The sequence below is a fragment of the Hypanus sabinus genome, chromosome 11 (genome assembly GCF_030144855.1).
Source record: "Hypanus sabinus isolate sHypSab1 chromosome 11, sHypSab1.hap1, whole genome shotgun sequence".
NCBI lineage: Eukaryota > Metazoa > Chordata > Chondrichthyes > Myliobatiformes > Dasyatidae > Hypanus > Hypanus sabinus.
Genome location: NC_082716.1, coordinates 96336065 through 96349133, shown reverse-complemented (window position 1 = coordinate 96349133; position 13069 = coordinate 96336065). Strand labels below are relative to the sequence as shown.

General features: G+C 40.2%; 1 protein-coding gene across 4 annotated transcripts in view; it reads left to right on the top strand.

The window, feature by feature from the left end:
• LOC132402205 (rab GTPase-activating protein 1-like) overlaps nt 1-13069 on the top strand; it is a 570990-nt gene that overhangs the window by 338117 nt on the left and 219804 nt on the right. For all 4 annotated transcript variants that reach the window (XM_059984929.1, XM_059984928.1, XM_059984931.1 and 1 more), the window contains one exon: nt 7940-8065. In XM_059984929.1, the coding sequence (XP_059840912.1) occupies nt 7940-8065 (126 nt within the window). The remainder of the gene's footprint in view (nt 1-7939; nt 8066-13069) is intronic.

Genomic DNA, 13069 nt, shown 5'->3' with positions numbered 1-13069 from the left:
ATTGAATGACTTGTCGTGTGAAGAGTGTTTGATGGCTCTGGGCCTGTGTCCAATCAAATTCAGAAGGATGAAAGGTGACCGAATTGAAACCTATCAAATGGTGAAAGGCCTTGTTATCGTGGATGTGGAGAGGATGTTTCCTACGATGGGAGAGTCTAAGCCTGAGAATAGAGGGACATCTTTTTAGAACCGAGATGTGGAGGAATTTCTTTAGCCAGAGAGAGACAAATATGTGGAGTTCTTTGCCACAGAATATATGAATATGTGATGAATATGTGGAATTCTTTATGTATACTTGAGGCTGAAGTAGATAGATTATTTATTGGTCAGGGCATGAAGGGATTTGGGGAGAAGGCTGGAGATTGGTGCTGAGAGGATTGGATCAACTATGATGAAATGATGGAGCAGACTCGATGGGCCAAATGATCTAATTCTGTTCCTATAGCTTGTAGTCTTATGGTCTTAAAAACTGTACATACCAAAAATGGACAAATAACCAAGTGCAAAAGACAAAAAAAGACAAGTATTGAATTGACTTTATTACTTACATCCTATGTATTCCTGAGGAGTAAAAATCTTTACATTACATCTCTGTCTAAATGTGTATTTATAGTAACTTATAATAAATATTACGTACAACAGGATAATTAATATGACATAAAAATACAGTTGCTTCAGCATAAATTAAGCAGTCTGATGGCCTCATGGAAAAAAGCTGTCCCAGAGCCTGAAGGTCCTGGCTATTATGCTACAGTACCATTTCCTGGATGGTGGCAGCTGGAACAGATTGTGGTTGGGTGACTCGGATCTCCAATGATCCTTCAGGCCCTTTTTACACACCTTTCTTTGTAAATGTCCTGAAGTTCACATCTACAGATGCGCTGGGCTGTCCGCACCACTCTCTTCAGAGTCTTGCGATTGAGGGAAGTACAGTTTCCATACCAGGCAGTGATGCAGCCAGTCAGGGTGCTTTCAATCCTGCCTTAATAGAAAGTTCTTAGAATTTGGGTGGCCATTCCAAACTACTTCAACCATCTGAGGAGAAAGAGGCACTGTTGTGCCTTTTTCACCACGTAATCGGTATGTACAGATCATGTGAGATCCTCTGATGTTTACGCTGAGGAACTTAAAGCTGTTCATCCTCTCAATCCCAGATCCATTGATGTCTACAGGAATTAGCCTGTCTCCATTCCTCCTGTTGTCTACAACCAGCTCCTTAGTTTTTGCGACTTTGAGGGAGAGGTTGTTTTCTTGACACCACTGTGTCAGGGTGATGACTTACTCTCTACAGGTTGCCCCATTAATACTTGAGATTAGGCCATTCAGTGTAGTGTTGTCAGCAAATTTAATTAGCAGATAGGAAAGTTAAGTTAAGAAGGCCTATGGGATGCTAGGCTTCATTAACAGGGGGATTGAGTTCAAGAGTAGAGAGGTCATGTTGCAACTCTACCAATCTCTGGTGAGACCACACTTTTTGTGTTCAATTTTGGTCATCTCATTATAGGAAGGATGTGGAAACTATGGAGAGGGTGCAGAGGAGATTTACCAGGATGTTGCCTGGTTCAGAGAACAAGTCATATGAAGCAAGGTTAGCAGAGCTGGGACTTTTCTCTTTGGAGTGTAGAAGAATGAGAGGGGACTTGATATAAGTCTACAAGATTATGAGAGGCATAGATAGGGTGGATAGTCAGTACCTGTTTCCTAGGGCACCAATAGCAAACACCAGAGGGCATATGTACAAAATTAAGGGAGGGAAGTTTAGGGGAGATATCAGGGGTAAGTTTTTTGCACAGAGGATTGTGAGTGCCTGGAATGACTTGCCAAGGATGGTGGTGGAGGCTAAAACATTAGGGGTATTTAAGAGCCTCTTGGACAGGCACATGGATGAAAGAAAAGTAGAGGGTTATGGGGTAGTGTGGGTTTAGTACTTTTTTTTAAGGATTATATGGGTTGGCACAACATGGAGGACTGAAGGGCCTGTACTGTGCTGTAGTGTTCTATGGTTCTATGTTCTATAGGAGCTGTGGGTGGCGACAGTCATGTGTAGACAGAGAGTACTAGAGGGGGCCTAGTACACAGCCCTGAGGGGCATCTGTGTTGAGGGGCAGAGGTGAGCAAGCCTACTCTTACCATCTGCCAGGAAAAAGAAGGAAAAAAATTAAAATAATAATAATACATAAATAATCAATAAATATCTAGAACATGAGTTGTAGAGTCCTTAAAAGTGAGTTCAATGGTTGTAGAATTAATTTAGTATTTGGGTGAGTGAAATTATCCCTTCTCGTTTAGGAGCATGATGGTTGAGGGGTAATAATTGTTCCTGAACCTGGTGGTGAGGGATCTGAGGCTCCTGTACCTCCTTCTTGATGGCAGCAGCAAGCAGAGAGCATAGCCTAGATGGTGGAGGCCCTTGACAAGTCCTTGGAGCCAGCTGAGATATACCCCAGGTACTACAGGAAGCGAGGGAAGAGATTGCTGCACTTTTGGTGATGATCTGTGCGTCCCCACTGTCCACATGAGTGGTACCAGAGGAATGGAGGGTGGTAAATGTTATTCCTTTGTTCAAGACAAGGTGTAAGATTAACGCTGAGAAATATAGAACAGTGAATCTTACCTCAGTGTTGGACAAATTATTGGACAAGTTCCTTAGAGTGAGGATTTATGAGCATTTGGAGAAGCATAGTCTGATATGGGATAGTCAGTATGGCTTTGTGAGAGGCAGGTCATACCTCACGAGCCTGAAGGATTCTTTGAGAATGTGTCAAAGCACATTAATGAAGACAAGAGCAGCGGATATGGTGTATATAGATTTTAATTAGATGCTTGATAAGGTTCCCCATGATAAGCTTCTTCAGAAAATCAGATAGTCCGGTATCTAGGGAAACTTGGTTATGTGGATTCATAATTGACTTTCTCAGAGAAGGTGGTAGTAGATGAAACTTGGAGGTCAGTGACCAGTGGTGTTCCACAGAGATCTGTTCTGGGACCCCTGCATTCTGTGATTTTTATAAATGACAGATGATGAAGTGGAAGGGTGGTTTAGTAAGTCTGTAGATGAAATGAAAGTTGGTGGAGTTATGAAGCGTGTGGAGGGTTGTTGTAGGTTGCAGCAAGATTGACAGGACATAAAACGGGGTAGAGAAGTGGCAGACGGAGTTCAACCCTGAAAAATGTGAAATAATACATTTTGGAAGGTTGAATTTGAAAGCAGTATACACGGTTGTGGCAGGATGCTTGGCAGTGTGGAGGAACTGAAGTATCTGGGGAGCCATGTGTATAGTTCCCTCAAAGTTGCGTCGTAAGTTGATAGGGTTGTTAAGAAGACGTGGTGTGTTGACCTTCATTAGTTCTGGAATTGTGTTCAAGAGCCCTGAGGTAATGTTGTAGCCACACTTGAAATATTGTATTCAGTTCTGGTTGCCTCAGTATAGGGAGGATGCAGAGGAGACTTGCCAGGATACTAACTGGAATAGAGGTCATTTCTTATGAAGGTAGGTTAAGTGGGCTAGGAATTTCTCTTTGGAGTGAAGGACAATGAGAGGAGACTTCATAAAGGTGTACAAGATGATGAGAAGTATAGATCAAATATATAGTCAGAGACATTTCCCAAGATGCAAATGGCTAATACAAGTGGGCATAATTTTAAGGTGGTTGGATGAAAATATAAGGGGGATGTCAGAGGTAAGTTTTTTTTTTATTTTGAGTGTTGTAGATGTGTGGAACCAGGGATGGTGGTAGAGGCAACTTCATTTGGGGCATGTAAGAAAAATAGATAGGTACATGTGTGGTAGTGAAATGGAGGGCTATGTAGAAGGGAAGAGTTAGATTGATCTTAGAGGAGGATAAAAGGTTGGCACAACATTGTGAGCTGAAGGGGCTGTATTGTCCTCTAATGCTCTATGTTCATTAAAGGCAAGCTGCACCATATGCATTCTTTGCACCCCAAGATCCTTATATCAATATTTCTTAGGGTCCTGCCATTTACAGTATATTCTCCTCTTGTAATTGAACTCCCAAAGTACTCACACTTACAGGATCACCTTTGACTCTAAGGGAGTGCATTAGAAGAAAGTGACTTGGGTAATAATTTTTGCAAGGACAGATGGATTACAACGAACACTCACTGAATCATCAGAACCTGAGAACTTACAGCTTCAATAATGTTGTATATTTAGTTTATTATCTCACACAATGCTTTTGATGACTGTGATGCTCTGTGCATAGCCATGCTTTTATAATGAGAAAGAAATCCTTTTATTTTACATTTCCAACTCTGTGGAGATCCCAGTGTGCATCCCATAAATGACAGCCTATCAAATAAGTGACCAGCACTCTTTACTCTGTGTCAGAAGGTGATGTGTTTGTTGTTTCTCTGGGTGCTTGCAGTACAGGAATTAAAACAGAAATACCCAGTAGGTAAGAAATTGAGTTAACCTTTCAGGTCAGTGACTCTGCAACAGAACTCCAGCTTGGAATGCAGAAATTGACTCTTGACTTTTCTACGTGATATCAATAACTGCACTTCAGACTCAGTCTCTGACCACCTTGGGAACTCATCTTCATCCAGAAGCTCAGTTACAAACTGTTGCTTTCATCAGGACAATGTGGCAGTAAACTACTCATTTTCTAGAGTGAAAGGCCATTTTTGATTATAAGAGATTCTGCAGATGCTGGAAATCCATTACAGCACACAAAATGCTGGAGGAACTCAGCATTTCAGGCAGCATCTATGGAGAGAAATAAACACTCGATATTCGGGGCATGACCCTTCATTGGGAATGAAAAGAAAGGGATAGGAAGCCAGCTTGAGAAGTTGAGCTCAGGGAAAGGATTACAAACTGGGAGGTGATACATGAAGCCAGGTGAGGGGGAAGGTGGGTTGGTGGGGAAAGGGTATGAAGTAAGAAGCTGGCAGGTGATTGGTGGAGGAAGTAAAGGGCTAAAGAAGAAAGAATCTGAAATGAGAGGAGAGTGGACCATGGGAGGAAGGGATGATGCAGGGGCCACTAGGGAGAGGTAATATAGTAGTATATACAGTCAGTAGGAAAGATAGAAAATGTTGCAAACATTTATCAGGTCGGATCTCATCTATGGAAATAGAATCTTTCAACATTGCAGATGTGTGACCATTAGTTCATGGAGAAATAAGTTTAGTGGGGCGAGAGCAGGCTGAAACAGTCCTGTTTGTGTATCTTCAGCAGAAGATAAAAGCAGGCAGAATGAGGCTGAGGCACCTCGAAGTTGAAAGTTGTGGAGGGAAGGTCACTTGAGGAAAACAAGTTTAATTTCTTCAATTTCGTGTCCTGCTAGCCCTCATTAACCAGCCTGCCCCCACCATTCTTCAGATGACAGCTCCACCTCACCCAGTCATAAAGTGAAAGGGAGATGCAACACTGACACTAACTCTTCAGCCCATTTATTCAGCCACTGCCAACCTCCCATTTATTCTCCCCACATTCCCATTGGAAACTGACTCAATTTCTTTGCATAATGCCAATTTTCTATAATGATTGTGTAAAGGATGCTGAACCTTTATTCTTCAATATCACACTTCATTTAACTTGTTGGGCATCTTTGTCAATTAGAAACATTCTAAAATGAGCTTGTGTTGTCAGTCTATCTTGATCTGGAGTGCTGTCTGCCTGGAATTTTCATATTCTTCCTATGACTGTGTGTGTTTCACCTAGATTAAAGGTTCAGTTATTATCAAAGCATATATCCAAATACAACTCTGATGCTCTGTTTACTCTCACATCCCAAAAACGTGTGGTGTTGTTGGGTTAAATGGATGGTGTTATTTGTGTAGAATCTGGCAGGCACAATTTGATGACTAAATCTGTGGTTGATAGTCAATACAAACTTCTTTCCATGTTAAATCTCTCCACAACCCAGTAACTAATGACTCCCAACCCCCTCACATTGTTTCTAGTTAACCGACCAATTCACAGTCCTTAAGGTGGGGAAGAAAATTGGTGCACACAAGACTCACACAGGGAGAATGTGTAAACTCCACACCAACAGCAGTGTGGATCAGGTGTGAACCAAGAGTGCTGGAGCTCTCAGGGAACAACTCTACTGGAGGCTCATGGTGTTGTGCATATCTGCTGAACTCCCCTGCTTGCCCCCATGTTCCCCCCAATGAGAATGCCAGTGACAATTTCTTAAAGTATCTGTATTGCCAAGTACCCAACAGTTAGTTTCCACCTTGATATCTTATGCTGATCACATAATAACCCTAATCTTATCTTCTGCCAGGCTCCTGAAGTACTTCCCTTCTCCTGGCCTCCCAGAGGAGAACCAGGCACAGTGCCTGGTTACTGCTGTCTGTAGAATCCACAGACCTCTGGGCAACTTAGATAATAACTAATCGAAGGAGAAGTATCTTGAAGCTTTCCTGCTACAAACCCTGTGCAGTGCTGAGCAACTACAGTCCTCTAGAAGATTCAACTTTCAGATTAGGTGTTATACCAGGCCCATTCTGTAGGTATAAAGTTGAACGTATCCTGACTGGTTTCATCATGGTCTGGTACAGCAATTTGAATGTGCAAGAATGTAAGAAACTGCAGAGAGTAGTGCACTCTTCCCAATATTCTGTGCACCTCCCTCCCCACCATCATCAAGCAGGAGTTACTGCCTCAAGAAGACAACATCCATCATCAAAGATCTCCACCTACTGGATGATGCCACCTTCTTGCAGTTACCATCAGGCAGGAGGCAGAGAAGTCCCATTTCACCAAAGCACTTGATCATTTTGCACTATAATGGACATATTGTTTTGTTCTCAAATGTTCCTACCTGTAAAAATGCTTTTCTTCCAAATACTGCTTGAATGATGCTATGTGCCTGTGATGCTGCTTCAAGTAGTTTTTCATTGCACTTGTGCATATGATAGTACACTTGACTTTGGCTTGATCAGGTGATCATGTAAAAGCCACTGCTGGAACAGCAATGTTTCCGAAGTCCCTGACCGATATTTATTCCTCAGTCAACATCACTGATCTTTGCTGTGTGTGACTGTCACATTTTGGTATTTGTAAGCCACCTGATGTGTCTGGATATCATGGAAGACACTAACAAGCAAGACTTGATTAAAGAGCATTATTATCATATTTCTAATCCACAGCTTTTTGGGTTCATTGTGTTCAAACCTGAAGCAGATTCTCATTTTGAAATGATTTTCAACTTGATTGGAATGTCTGGCATATTAAAGGAATGACAAAATTGAGTGATGAGGGTTGAAGCATTTGCAATGTGACCTGTGAGAGGAAATTAGCACTGTGCAAAGAAATTAGGTCAACAGTTGACAGCTGCCCCATTATGTTCAGGAAGTAGACTCACCTGCTGTCTTTAATCCCTCTTCCTTATCCCTAAATCCGTCAGCTAATAACTTCCACATTCATTTCAGTGATGCTACTGAAAATCGAAGTTGAAGTAATAGTATCTTATTAAAGTTGGTTTACAGACTGCAAGATAAAGGCACAGTAGGAGGAACCTGTAGCACTGCTTGTCATTTCCAATGACCTTGTGATATATCATCCCTCTCATGCACTCTAATTGCATGACTCATCCGGGAAGGGAAGGGGCTTGTGATGCCTGGTTACTGGAAGATGTACATGGGCCAGGGGTGATCAAAGAATCCAGAAATGAAGTTTTCTCATATCATTAGAGGAAGGCGTACTCAGAAGGTGTATTCGTGCCTCGTCTGTAGTAGTTCCCTCACTGCGATTCTGCCCACCTAAGCAGTAAGACCCAGTCTAACATCACTGGATTTATTACACTTAACCAGACTTCTTCCATAACGCAGCTCACAAAACTGAACCATTTTGCAACAGTGGGCTAGTTCCCTTACTCACCCTGTGCTGGCTCCCACCCCCGCATCCTACAAAATGTCCTAGGTAATGCAGTGAATCCTGACTTGGAATGAATGTCTTTCCTGCAGATGCCAGAAGAGCAAGCGTTTTGTGTTCTGGTGAAGATCATGTATGACTACGGTCTTCGAGAGCTCTACAAGAATAATTTTGAGAATCTTCACTGTAAATTCTACCAGCTGGAAAGGCTGCTCCAGGTATGTGCCATGTTTAAGCAAAGTTTAGGTTAGTAGGCATGAAATGAACATATCATTGAAGTAACTGGATGAAATGGATTTGGTTCAGTAGTCTATTGACTTTAGGGCCATTGGTTGGGGCACGTTGAAGTGCTCAGTGATGAACATCCACTTGTTTTGGAAGCATTGTGTTTGTGAGTACAGAGGTATGGGCCCAGTAAAGGGGATGGGTATGATTTGTCGGTATCTGTGGAACCCACAATTCCTCTATTCCATTTCAGCGCTTACTTTTTAAGAAATATGTGCCCTTTTTATTTTTCTTGGAGAGGTATGCAGCTGAAGATACCTTGCTCATCACTACCATTCTGCAAGCTTTGAAATGTTTCAACCATGTTGTTATTTTTTATTCAACTTTGTATACCCTTCAGAATCAGTTCTTTCTATTTGAATAGTTCACTGCAGGGGAACATGGGGTTAGGCTTTGAAACCTGCTGGTCAGGTATAGAGTGGATTACACTCCACTGCCAAAGCTTCCAAGTTCAAGTTTGTTTATTGTTGTTTTAGCCATTCATGCAGCAGGCATAAACATTATAAAATTTAGCTTTACTCAGCACCAGCACGGTACATCTAGGACGAGGGCAAGCATAGAGTAACATAAACTAAAGAGATTCTGCAGATGCTGGAACTGGAGCAACACAAAATGCTAGAGGAATTCAGCAGATCAGGTAGCATTTATGGAGGGAAATAAGCAGCCAATGATTTGGGCCGAAATCCCTCATCTGGAGGGTTAACATAAATTTTACATAAGATGTGTGTAAAATAAACAACACTAGTGCAAGATGGAGCAAGAAAAGAAGACATAAAAAATAATTAGGCTGTGGTAGTGTTAAATTTCAGGTTGGTCTATATTTTGATTTGTTATGCTTCCACTACTTGTCTCATGCCAATACCCTCTACTAATCCCAATCCCAGCTCCTGCCAGGCTCCTGAAGTAGTCCCCTTCTCCTGGCCTCCTGAAGAAAAACCAGATACAGTGGCTGGTTAACAGTATCTGTAGAATCCACAGACCATAGAGATCCATAGAGATTTAAAGCGATTTCAATATTTTCTGGCAACTGACAGGTCTCTTATTTTTTACTTTTCTATCTGTCTCCTTTCTTGGATAGATGTAATGTCTTCTGTTTTACAATCCACAGAGGTTGCTCTAGAATTTTGAGATTTTTGCTGGGTCACAATAATTGAGACCTTTATTGCTCTATCAGTTTTTGTTTTACTAGAATCCAATCTTATTAACTCATTGCTTTCTTGATCTGTCTAAAATATATTCTACCTTCTCTGCTGTGAAGCAAATACAAAATGCTAAGTATAATGCCTAAGTTAGCTCCTTCAATATGTCTCTTGTTTCAACCTCTGAAGGATCTGCATACCTCCATGTTTACCTTCTACAAACTCCTGTTATATATTTCTTACGTTTCATAATTGATTTCCCTCCCTTTTTGGCCATCTTTCAGTATTAACATTCCTTGATTTGGTATGTCACCAAAAACGTTAGCAAATTTCTACGGATGTACTTTGGAGAGCATTCTGACTGGTTGCACCATCATCTGATATGGAGGGGCCACTGCACAAGATTGCTGCAGAGGGTTGCTCTATCATGGGCATTAGGCTCCCCAGCATTGAGGACATCGTCAAAAGGCGATGCCTCAAAAAGGTGGTATCCATCATTAAGGACCCCCATCACCTTGAACATGACCTCTTCTTATTGCTGCCATTAGGGAGGAGGTACAGGAGCCTGCAGACACACACTTAACATTTTAGGAACAGCTTCTTCCGCTGTCTTCAGATAATTGTGAAGGTAATTGAGATTGTGCAGCAGGTAGGATGCAGAAATTTAAGTAAAGGCATGGCATTAAGTTTTTAAAGATTTGTGGTGATATCTCATTTGCTGATGATGAAGCATCAGAGAAATTCATTAATGAGTTTGCCAAGATCATTGCTGATAAAGATCTAACACGCTGAATTGCTGCTTCAGTATATATGTTGATGAAGAAGTGTAAGATGAATAAGTGCTTAGCAGTAGCACATAAATTAATAGTTGGAAATGATAGCAATCATATATTCCAAAATTTAAAGAATCCAAAATCTGAAAATCTTCTAGCCTTTTGGATATTTATATTCTCTATGCTTCTCATGATTTTTTATGCAGGCGTCCCCCGCTTTACGAATGTTCACTTTACACTACTTTGCTTTTACAAAAGACCTACATTAGTAACCTGTTTTCACATTACACAGAGGATTTTCGCTTTTAGAGAAATATTTCCCATATAAGTTAATGGTTCTTTGCTTTACGCCATTTCGGTTTAAGAAAGGTTTCATAGAAACGCTCTACCTTTGTAAAGGCGGTGGGGTGACACCTGTACCTCCATGAGATCATCCTGTAGTGTCCTACTGCAAGTAGTAAAGGAGTACATAATTATTGTAATTTATAGTTTTTCATCTATTGCTCTGTACTGCTACTGCAAGACAACAAATTTTCACCACATAGAAGATCGTGTATGTCGTAAAATTTGGTGTCTTGCGGTAGCAGTACAGCACAATACATGAAACCTGATCTGATTCCTATTCTCAGGTTCAGTTTTCTTTAATGTTTTGGTAAATATTTTCTGATTATAAAAACTACAATTAAATGCAGGTACACATGGTGCACCTTTTCTTAAGGAGCTTTTATTTTTTAAAGTATTGCACTAGGATAATCTTCAAATATTTCTGCAAATATGTACTGTTGTTTAATTGTTCTTATCTATGCTTATGATGATTTTATATACCTCTATGAGATCACCCTTCATTGTCCTACACTGTAAGGAGCAAAGGCCCAGCCTGTCTAACCATTCCCTATAACTTAATTTCCATTGCAGCTTAGCCAGCTCATACTGTTTAGCTATGCAAATGATTTTGATTAATTTCAGAACTATGGTGTTGGATGAGGACATTGGTATGACATTGGTTGTGAAATTCCATCCCGATAAGATTACTAATTAACCTTGTGTCACAATCAAAGACTATATCCAAAACAGCTTTTCTTTAGATTAGCTTCACAACACTTTGTTCCAAGCAATTGTCTCAGTTGCTTTCTGTGAACCCTTTCTCATAACGGCCCACAATAATTTGATTTGTCCCATCCACGTGAAGCCTGAAGTACATTTCATCATGTTCACTATGAGCTCTTGTTATTTCTTGATTCATACTTCACCCTACAGGATAGCTATCATTAGCAGGCCTATAAAATTGCTCCCATGAACATTATCCATTGTCTTATCTCCAGCTATATAATTTCTACTTTCTGATTATATGAATATGGCTCATTCAGGTTTATTGTTTTCGGACTCACCCCATATTCAGGGTTAATTCCCATTTCTTGTCCACTCTTTCTGTTGCTTCAGATTGTTAATTCAAATCTTTGAGCCCTTGCAAACTGAGGTTGCTCTCAGTCAAAAACCATTTATCACTATTCATTCTATTGACTTATCTATTTGGTTATGAATGTTTCTTGTAGGGAGATAAAGTGATGTGAATTTTAACTTTTTACCATTTATTTCATGGTTGGATCCTTTACTGGTATTTCAATGTCGAGTTATTGTAATTCAAATCTTAATGCAACACAGGCATACAACATCATGTAATCAATATTCACAAGAAAAACATAAATTTAACATAAAATATACACAATTTTTACAAGAAAGAAGCGCAATTAGAAAAATAAATAACCAAATGCACTTTAGTGCAATATTCTCTTAGTGTTGCCATATTTAAATGATATGGGCTGTTCAGGGTTGGTGCAAGTAGTTGATGATGCAGAATGGATGTTACCTGTTCACTATTATAGATAAAGACTGTATAATTCTGATACAGTTTTCTTATCCTACTCAACAACAGTGCTCGTGCCTTGACATTACAAGGCGGTTTTCAAAATTTTCCCTCACATCCTTACAGATACTAGTGTGAAACCTGCTTGTAAGTAATGTTGACTGGGCTCAGGACCCTGGAGTGTGTCTTAGACACCATGTATGAAATACGAAGTACACAGTAGGGAAACTATAGATTATTAACTTCTAAATCCAGTCCTGCTGCTCCCCAATAGGAAATTTATTTTTTGGGATTTGAATTTAAACAACATAAATCTACTTGAGCAAATTGGAGGGTGATCTACATAACTAGTAATTCAGTTCTATAAATACAGGAAGAAAGGAATTTGGAAGGCAGAATGAGGCATGCTACAATTATTTATGGTAGTGAAGTTTAAATATAAACTTTGAAGCCTTGAAGCTTATCATTTCAGTAATTTACTTAAATAAGTTGCTGCTGTGCAAAGGGCTAACTATTATTAAAATATAATGTGCTTTAGAGTCAGATATTTCTCAAATTAAGACAAAATAAAATGGTGAAAACATAAAGCATGGCTGTCCTTAGAAGCATATCCATTGCTCTTACCTGCTACACAGCCCTACCCACACACTACTGTCCCAGAATTATGGTTCTCCTCTCTTTTTTACACTTAATTATCACAGGTAAAGTTCTGTCTCATGGTTATAGCCAAAAGATTACTACCACACTTGTGCTGTGGTTACAGTTAGTTGCTAGGGTAGACAGCTTCACAGTTATTACATTCTGCTTCATTAGCCAGGCTGATGATCATAGATCCACTGTCATTGCCCTCCCACACTCACCAGTCACACACCCACAAAAGCAGCTTGGTTGCTTGTTGTAGGGTCAGAGGTTGTTTGCCTGGTGGGAGATCAGTTACATAGTCAGACCATCACATTTCTAACCTAAACAAATATGTGAAGAGCCTCTCAGCTGAATCCTAGAAACCTTCTGACATTACCTTTGAATATAGAAGTCACTTCAATAAATCTGGTTCTGGAGTCAGATATGATAGTGATGTTTAAGAGGCTCTGAAATAGGTGCATGAATATGAGAGGATGTAGGGATATAGACATTGTAGAGGCACAAAGGATTAGTTAGTCA